General features: G+C 42.9%; 1 protein-coding gene across 4 annotated transcripts in view; it reads right to left on the bottom strand.

The window, feature by feature from the left end:
* Positions 1–3,382: 3,382 nt before the first annotated feature.
* LOC102576768 (lysosomal acid lipase/cholesteryl ester hydrolase) overlaps positions 3,383–9,753 on the bottom strand; it is a 45,195-nt gene continuing 38,824 nt past the window's right edge. For all 4 annotated transcript variants that reach the window (XM_006269137.4, XM_019484275.2, XM_059729948.1 and 1 more), the window contains 3 exons: positions 9,214–9,285; positions 6,052–6,123; positions 3,383–4,793 (listed from right to left, as the gene is read on the bottom strand). In XM_006269137.4, the coding sequence (XP_006269199.3) occupies positions 4,560–4,793; positions 6,052–6,123; positions 9,214–9,285 (378 nt within the window). In that variant the 3' untranslated portion in view covers positions 3,383–4,559. The remainder of the gene's footprint in view (positions 4,794–6,051; positions 6,124–9,213; positions 9,286–9,753) is intronic.

Genomic DNA, 9,753 nt, shown 5'->3' with positions numbered 1-9,753 from the left:
CAACAATTCTATTGAATTCAATCCAATTTATTATGAAGGATTCAGGCTGAAAACCATGCTCCTGAAAACAACATAACAGACATGCAACCATAACATAAATTTAAACAAAAATAACAGAAATGCAAATAAAAGAATAAAATAGGGCCACCCATTATAAAAGCATTATTCCTACTCCTAGAATTAACATAATCAAGTAAAAATATGGTGATAAATCAGATCATGAATCTATAAAAATGTTATGCATAGGTCCACAATTAACACAGTAAAAACAAATATAGTGATAAAGTTTATTGGTCATATCAACAATAAAGGATGTTTAGCTCTGAAGCTTCAGCCTTGTAAGCAAAAATTGCAACATTGTTTACTAAATATGGGTCCTACAAATACATCTATCTGACTGGGGGGTGGGGAAGAGAAGTGATTATACAAATGAAAGATTCCATTTGAATAATGCTATAAAGTAAGTGGAGCTTATATACCAGTACATTAAAAAAGGAGAACCTAATACTGAGAAAGTCATTTAGTAGTTTATCCACAGAGAACAGGAGGGAGGGAGAAGGGATGGGACACTGCATCCTGAGATATTGGAGGTCTAAAACTTGGGTGGTTCATCTGTGTGGAGTGGCCACACATTAATAGAACACAACCTGGGTAACATGGATCAGCAATAAACCTACCTTGTAGTGGCATAACATTACACTGCCAAAAGTGAGCTTAAAAGTAGTTTCAGGTGTTAATGGCTGCATCTACATGAGATGCTGACTGCGCAGTTGTTATTGCGCAGTTATTTAGTATTTGCATACACAAGTACTGAATGACTATGCAGTAACTGGAGTTATTGTGTAGTAGCATCACCGAATGACTTTTAACTGATGCTGGCTGTGCACTAGCTCATTACTACTGTGCTGTAGCTTCGTGTCACACTTTGTGGCATACAACGCTACTGCAGAGCTGTAATAAGCTACTGCTCAGTCAATGTCTTGTGTAGACACAGTCACTGTGTGGATAATCCAGGGGTTAAGACAGGGGTGGGCAAAACATGGCCTGCAGGTTGCATCTGGCCTGCCAGGCAATTCCATCCAGCCTGCAGGGCCCCTCCATGAGCCCTTTGTAAACCCTGGCCCTTGCTGCCCCTTTGCAAACCAGCACATGGCTGCAGAAGGTACAGCTCTGGTTGCTAAGTAACCAACCCCTCCCACCCCAGCCTGACCTGACCACCCCCAGCCCCAAGCCAGGGGCAGTAAAGACAAGAAGCCTCAGCCTGGCACAGGTTTCTGCCTGGTCACCCTGTGGCTGTTTCCAGCCTCCCTGCATGGAGAGTGGGAATTCAGCTAAGGGCTCCACCAGGCCAGGGTCTGGGACTGCCACTGGAGGAAAAGGGCCCGGCATCTAGGGACTTGGGTGAGAGAGTGGGAGCTGTGCACTATGGCGCCAGATGGAGCTGGGCCCATACGCTGCCACCATGTGTGTCCAGGGATGACAGCAGGAGTGCACGGAGTTGCATGGTATGGGGCCAGGGGAGCTGCCCCTGCATGCTGCCATCACATGTGCCTGGGACTGAGTTGGGAGCATGGGGAGCTGTGCACTATGGGGCTGGGCAGGGCTGACCCTGCTCACTGACACTATATTCCTCTCCAGGGACTTGCACACTCCAGGGACTCCAAGGACCACCTCCCCTCTCCCCACCATACCCACACACACATCCACACCCTCCCACAGCCCCCCCCACACACTTCCACCCCCCACCATAACCCAACACACTGCTACCTTCCCCACCCCACCATACATACACACACCCCCACACCCCACCATACACACATACCCCCACACTCTCCCACAGCCCTCCCACACACTCACCCCCGCCATAACTCCGCACATGCCTATGCTCTCCCACATCCCCCACACACAGTCCCATGTCCCCACCATCACCATACCCACAAAAACACCCGCAGCCCCCCCCACACTCCTACATCTCCTGCCATACCTACCCCCACCCAACCACATACCCAACAACCACACCTTTCCAGCCCACCTCTGCCCCACTACACACACACACACACACACACACACTTCCCACCCACAAACCTCCCACATACACTTCCTTACCCCACTCCCACACAATATACAAGAGTAAGACTGTATTTTGAGCTATTATGCAATCACCTCTAGATACACTGTGCAAACACATCAATCAGGACATAAAATATTTTAAAAAATAAAATTAAGTTACAGTAGATGTTTGATTTTTTTGGTATACGATTTGTTTTTTTCCCTGTTTCAAGATGTCAAGCCCCCTTCCCAAAAGAAGTACCTCAGAGGCAAGGAGAGGGACTTCCACTGGCAAAGGTCAGGGAGTTAGGGGTGGGACTTTCAGTCCCAAGATGGTAACCGGGGGTGGGGCACCTGTTAAGGAGCGGGGCCACCCTTGCAGCCCTTGACAGGTAAACAAAATTTGTTAAATGGCCCTCCAGCCAAAATAATTGCCCATTCCTGGATTAAGAGCTCCAGGAGATACCTAAACTTAGTGTGCAACAAGGCCCAGATACGTGCATAAGAAAGACTACGACGTTTAACACTATTCTAGATAAACTTTGCTGTTTAAAATGTCTGCATGCTTCGGCACTGACCCGCATTAAGGTTGGTGATAATGAATGGTACCACCTCACATGAGGCACTAGGCAGCCTAGATTGCAGTAAGTGTGCTCATGTATAGCATGAATTGGTTTTCTGTATCATCAGACTGCTGAGAGCTTGCAGATGAAATAATTTCCACCTGCAATATTTTTGGGAGCTGAACTGATGAGGCTACTAATGATTGCTCAGATTGAGAGTTCTGTTTAAAGAGCAATACAGATAAAGCCTATATGGGGCTTAAGCTCAGGAAACATACAGAATTGGTTTATTTAACCATCTTAGGTATGCCTCCTCCAGTGTTGCAAATGGTGGAATTCAGAGCTGCGCAGCCAGACCGTTAGGCATTGTTAGCACTGATCTGATGCTGAGATTTCCTTATGCTCCTGCTATACCAAATGTAGCACAGGAAAAGATCTGTCTTTTCCTGTGATTTGATTTTAGCTTGTTTGTTCTCTTTATCAGAAAATAGAACCATAGGTGCAACAATGAAAGTCCTATCAGCATACCCTGCAGAATCAGGTTGGTCTGTAGGCTTCAAATATATGATGGTTCAAACAAATGCACAAAAGTAGAATATGTTCAGAATATTTGTAACTATACTGGAAGTATAAGAAAGGGTGAATATATACTATTGTTTGGGTTTATGTATATTTTGCTTCATGTGTGGTAGGGTAATTTTTTCTGGCTGGTGCATTTTCTACTTGTCTCCTACTCACTCATCTTTATCCACAAAGTTATGACTATGCAGTTAGAGAAGTCATACATTTTTTTATTAGACAGACCCCAGTAATAAAAACACAGATACACCAGAGATACTAACAGAACGTTTGGTTGAAGTCTGGGCTTCAGAAAAGCACTGTCTTTATTCTGCTGCTCTCCTTCTTCCCTTCTTAGCATCCATCTTAGCATCCATGGAGCATCCCCATGAGCAGGAAAGTGTGTTTCCCCCAAGGACCAATAGCAGTGACACATATTTATGCTGCTGCTACTTGTCCCTGGGAACGACCCTGCATATGTGCTCTGGTGTGCAGCAAGTTGCCCTGGGTGGGCTAGGGGAGGTTGGGGCAGCACCTGGCCTGGGCCCAGTAGCCTTACCTGGGGTACCGGGCTCCCTCCAGGGCTGTAGTGGTAGAGATCTGGGCATGCAGAGCCTGGCTAGCAGCCAGAGTGTGGCTCTGGCCAACCAGGCTTCAGTTTTGGGTGGTGCATGCTGCCTCCATGTGCACTGCCCTGCTTCTTTTTGGCACGGTTTTTCTGACACTGAGTGATCCCGGTATCCTAAAACCCACTGCACTGCTATTTAGCAATGCGGTGAATGTATGCATGTACAACGTGTGTGGTTTACGGCACCACAGATGGGTCTGTGGTGCCTCAAACTGCTTATGTGTGCTCATCTGGACATGCCCCTGAAGTCTATAATACCAGTCACTTTCATTTAAGGTACCTTACACCTTCACGTTATCCAGCAGAGTTGCTTGTGAGAAGCCTTAATAGTCGCTTTAAAAGCTGATCAACAAAAGATAAACCTGCTCTTAAAAAACAAAATAATAAAAGTAATTTCATTGACTACAATGAGATGAATGTCATTCATTACTCACTGGAAGAGTAAACTGCAGAAATTAACATTTTGGAATTAAGTGATCTTCTGCAACATTTACTTTCTATGGGTTCAAAAGAATTTGCTATAGCACAGCTTATTTAAGTGCTGCCAGCTACTTAAATCCACTAGCAAGATAGAATATAGGTATATAAGTACAGTGACACATGCATGGGAAAAAAACAATTCATTTATAATAAATTTCTTTACTGAACCCATGAGTAATTATTTTGCAAAAATAATATTAGAAAGTAATCCAATAGACCAACACAATGCCAACCATTCCCAATATATCAAATAATTACATTTCAAGTCCCACTGTGTGGCTTTAGGGATACTTTTTCATCAGGTCAATGATTTTTGTATAGAGGCGTTCTGCTGCATCAAGACCCCAGATGAAATCTAAATGTGCCCAGTCAGGAAAATGATCATGAAAAACTAGGTTAGCAAATCGTGGGAGTAGGATTGCGACATCTTTTGGGTCTGCTAGCAGGTCTTTTCCAGCACTCCAAGCAGCAATTGGTATTTTCAATGTTTCTATTTCATATGCAGGAGGAGAAGTCTGGAAAAGAGGGAAACAGACCAAAGTGGAACGCAAAACTGTAAAGCCACGGTAATATTAAAAAAAAACAAACATTCTGAAGTGATAAACATCTATTCTCTCCTCTTTTCAGTCTACTGAACAAAACAGTAACACTAAAACTTGGCTTTTTAATTCTGTTTTCATCCTTGCCTGCCATTACTGGTAACATAACAACCTCCCTATTTTCGGACCTTTCCATAATGCATCAATAAAAAGCTTTCTGTGATAAATACCTGGTTTGGAGGTGCCCCACAAAAAGTAAAGTTTCCAATTTTGAAAGATTAAAAGTGCTTATAAAACAAGCGTGGCAGTGTCTTGGGTCACGTTACAAATTTTACATGAAAACAAATTTGTGTCATTTTCATGTGCCTTTGGCATTTTAGTCAGATCTCAGAGGACTGGTACACACCAGGTACAATGCATACTTGCCATATTTTCTTATGACCCATGTTCCAAACTTATTAAATCTAATAAATAACATAATAAAATTAATTGTAGGGCACACCATTACATGCTTATTGTTATAAAAATATGACTCCATAAAGCACTTAAAGTTTTTTTTCTTAAAATTAGGGTCTATTTAGTCACCTTACCATAGTAACACAGAAACTGTTGTGAATTCATCTACACAACACTCTTAATAAATCATCATTATATTATTTTTGATTTACCAGAGAGAATAAATGCCTGCTGCAGGTCACACAGGACATCTGTGATAGGGACAGGAATGGAACTTTGGTGTCTGCAGTTTGAGGTATGCCCCTTAAATTCAAGACTATCATCCTACCCTGTAGCTGTACAATACTATCACACAATTCTTAAAACTAGTGATGTGTTGCCTTATTTATTCATCAGCAAGTCTACCTAAGGAAAGGACTAACTAAGATGGCTACTTTTTTTATGTCTGAGCATTGAATACATGGTACCCAAAAGTCTCAATATATATTTTTCTCTGTCTGTTCTTATATTTTATAAGTTAAGTGATGCATTCATTTCTCCTTAACCACAGCTTATTCTACATTGTTTGGAACTATCCTCTGCACAACTTCAAGAATCATTTCCTTCCAGTCTCTCTACACATTGTCTTTCTTCTCAGCTGTAAAGTACCATTAAAACATTAACTTAAAGTATGTTTCCCTTATCTTGCTAAAAACGGAAATTTCTTTCCTAAGCTTTTAAGTTTTCTTTTAATTTTTGAAAGACCACAGCATTTTACAGAAAAAGCATGCAGTCCTACCTGATTGTATTTCTCCATGTTCTTTTCTTTAGAGCCATAGTCATAAGCTTGGAATTGCTTTGCATAGTTTATCTGTTAATTATATATAAAAAATAGATCATTTTACAGTGAAAGGCTGGATAAGTCATGAAATAGAAAGCAGAATGCCACTATCTTTCACCTGTCATTATCACTGTATAAAATGTTCCCACTAGCAAAACTAAAGCTTGATAGCTTTAGCTATTGATTTAGCGGCAGTTTTGTGTGCTTACAAGAAGGAGAAATTAGCTTTCAAGTCATATTTTGAACTTGGTGTCAGTGGATGGAAATAGCTTCCAAAGCAGATGCATATTTGGTGGCCAGTTTATTGGATCCATCAATTCCTTGTGGACATCTAACCCCCCCACCCCCAAAACCCCCCCAAAAAACAAAGACTAACACAAGTCCTTGTTGACAGTCTCAGCAAGGGAGAACTGAGACAGTAAGTTGCACTACTTCTTTTATTTGAGTCAACCAGCATGTTTCTTTCTACCAGTTACTTTCCTTTTCTATTTCTTTTTTAAGTTTTAACATTTTCAAAACTACATTTTGGAAAATCTCAGAAGAAATTGTCATTTCAAATGAAAAAAAATAACCCTTTTCATTTTTTTAAAGCCCAAACTATTCAACACACAGTCACAAAAGGTTTTTGTGGATCCCAAACTATATTTCAGGTAAAAATTGTAGTTAAACAAAAATTTGTATTTGGCTGTATTTCTCAGGCGTTCCCCTTTCCAATTAGGTAGTTGGAGAATATTACTTAATCTTTTCATTTCAGTAGTGCTGCTAAGAAATACTTAAATGTCAGACAGGGACAATAGGAGTAACTGCCCTGTGCACCAGCTTGGCCAAGGTGGGGTGGGAGGGAGGGGATGGGAAAAAAAATCAGCTGCTGCTGGCAATTGTGCATTCACAGTGGCAGCCAGAAGTTGCCGCTTCTGCTTTGTCCCAGGCCCCTGACACAATCCTCTATAATTCCTCTCCTCTTCCAAGGGGGAGGAAGGAAAGGAGAGCACTGGTGGAGTGTCCTGTGAGATCCCTGCTTGAACTCTCCAGGACAGTTCCCAGACTGTTCCAGCAGCTGTACTACTGCCCCCTGCCACTGAACACACCCAGGTGGGATCAGGCCAGGGAGAATGTCCCCTATTTTGCCAATCAGCTCATTGTCTACATTGTAGATCCACAAAGTCTTCTAGAACTGTAAAAGGGCTTCAGAAGCTCATCTACTCCAGCACCCTGATCAAGGCAGGATCATCTGTCTAGGGCTATGGACAGGTGTGCAGCTCCAGTGCTGACATTCTTAGTGCTAGAAAAATAGGCCGGGGCCCCTTGGTTGGAGAGCTCCACACTAGGCCTGTAGGCAGCTATTTGATCCGGCTTCAGATCTGGCTGCTTCGGATGCCAGCGATCAGATCCGGAGCTCCGGACCGGGTTCCCACTTTGATCCGGCCAAAGCAGCTCTGAAGCTTCAGAGCCACCTTGGGTGGTGGCCTCTGGTGAGGCCACAAAGCCTGCCAAGTTTCAAGGAGATAGGTGCAGGGGTTTGGGGGAAACTGCACCTCAAGCTGCTGACAGGCAAACTTGTGACATGGGTGACACTGTGTGTGTTAAGGTGCAGCAGGGTGAAAGCTGCAGGGATGGTAGCCCCTGCTGAGGCCATGAAGCCTGCCATCTGTCAAGGAGATAGGTGCAGGGGGGTTCTGGGGCCCTGCACCTCTAGCTGCTGACAGGAAAAACTCATGACTTTGGTGCTTGTGCAACTGTGTCTGTCTTGCAGGGGGGGGAGGGCGGATGGATGGGACTACTGCTGGCCTGGCTGCTAAGCTACTGTGGTACCAGTTACCAATCAATCATGATTCGCTCAGGGACCAGCTCAATACACAGTTGCTAGCTAATGTAACCAGTTAATTAGCAACGATTAACACCTACAAAACCACAGACTAAGAAGAGGAAAGAATCAATACAGACAATCAAGTGCCCCAAACACCTGTACTTATCTCCTAGAAACTTGTCAGGCTTTGTGGCCTCAGCAGGGGCCGCCACCTCCGAAGTTTTCAGCCCATTGCCCCTTAGCACACGCAGGGTCATCTATGTCACAAATTTTGCCTGTCAGCAGCTTGAGGTGCAGTTCCCCCGAAACTCCTACACTGATCTCCTTGAAAGTTAACAGACTTTATGCTCTCAGCAGAGGCTACCAACCCTGAAAATTTCATCCAAATCAGACAAAAAACAACAAAGTTACAAATTGATTCCCCATTATACCCTATGGCCGGATCGCTGAAGCTTTTCCGAAGCACTTCGGAAGCTCCAAACCACTTCAGAAAGCCTAATTAAGCCAGTGCTTTGATCTGGACATGCTGCTTCAGATGCCGAAGCATCCAAAGCTTCTCTGGATCTGAAGCATGGTCTGAAGCCTCGCACAGCCCTACTCCGCACATGCCTCAAAGGTGAACTAGCTGGCCAGTGGGGGACTTGAAGGCTGCTCCTATTTTCTTGCCAAGTTTCCACTGACATTGCTTCACCTCGAAGCTGAGTAGGCTAGGCTTTATTTTACCTATACACATTTTCTAGCCAAAATATTTTTAGCAAAGACAAGCACCTGTCACAAACAGCCAGCACCAGGTCAGCAGCGAACATGGCAGGACACTAACTTCCCTGGACACACCATCACTGACCTCAGAGTGGTTGTTCTCAGACAACAAACTTTTAAAAGCAGATTTGAATGGGAAATTGCAGAACAAGAAATCATGTACAAATTGGACCGTGTTAAGTATGGTTTAAACACGGACTATGGATTCTTATCTCATTACCTGGATTAACTTTTCTGACTCCTTTGTTCCTATGGGTTTACTGCTTGTTTCTGCTAGCATTGCCCCCTCCCTCCTCTCCTGACTCCACTTCTCTCCCCCCAGTGAAGTGAGGATCAGGTCACAAAAGCTCAGGGTGGGTATGTGTGTCTGGGCGCATGGATGCACGCACACGCTTTGGTTAGTCTATAAGGTGCACATCTACCCTGCCTTCTACTTGACTTTAGACTAATGTGACCACTATGTCTCTGTCTCATTTAATTACAACAGTTACATCTATCCTGAAAAAAATATACAGCAATTAAAATCTAGCTACATTTTGAGAGATCATTAATACCTGACGCCAGTGTAGTACATTTTGTACAGCTGTTCCAGCAGGGGAATGTGCTACATACATGTCCATCCGACTCTGAAAACAAAGGTACTATTATGAACATGGAATTCTATTTGTCAGAGAAGTTAGAATAAAGTTATAAAGAATCCTGTTTACTACTGTGTTACAAAGAAGGATTCATTACTCTTAAGATACAAAGTAGGAAACTTTTTCAGATATTAACAAAAACAGTTAATTTTAAATACTAAATGATAGTACTTTGGCCACTAGAGGGAATTCAGAGCACAAGAAGTTGCTACTACTAATAAACACACAGCTTCAGCAATTAATATTTAAAATTATTATAACAACTATAGTTATCAAACCAGCTGCATGCCTTATCTCAGGCCACAACCCAACAAACATGTAAACAATCCTATAAATGTACATTTTACAAAAACAGATTTAATTTACTCTGCATTTCACTTTTTTCACCAAAACCCTAAAAAAATCTCTATCTTCTACCCTCCAAATAATTTTATATGAATACATTCAGAGACAATT

The sequence above is a fragment of the Alligator mississippiensis genome, chromosome 6 (genome assembly GCF_030867095.1).
Source record: "Alligator mississippiensis isolate rAllMis1 chromosome 6, rAllMis1, whole genome shotgun sequence".
NCBI classification, from domain to species: domain Eukaryota; kingdom Metazoa; phylum Chordata; order Crocodylia; family Alligatoridae; genus Alligator; species Alligator mississippiensis.
The sequence above is the reverse complement of the archived record's forward strand: the minus strand, read 5'-3'. Positions and strand labels throughout refer to the sequence as shown.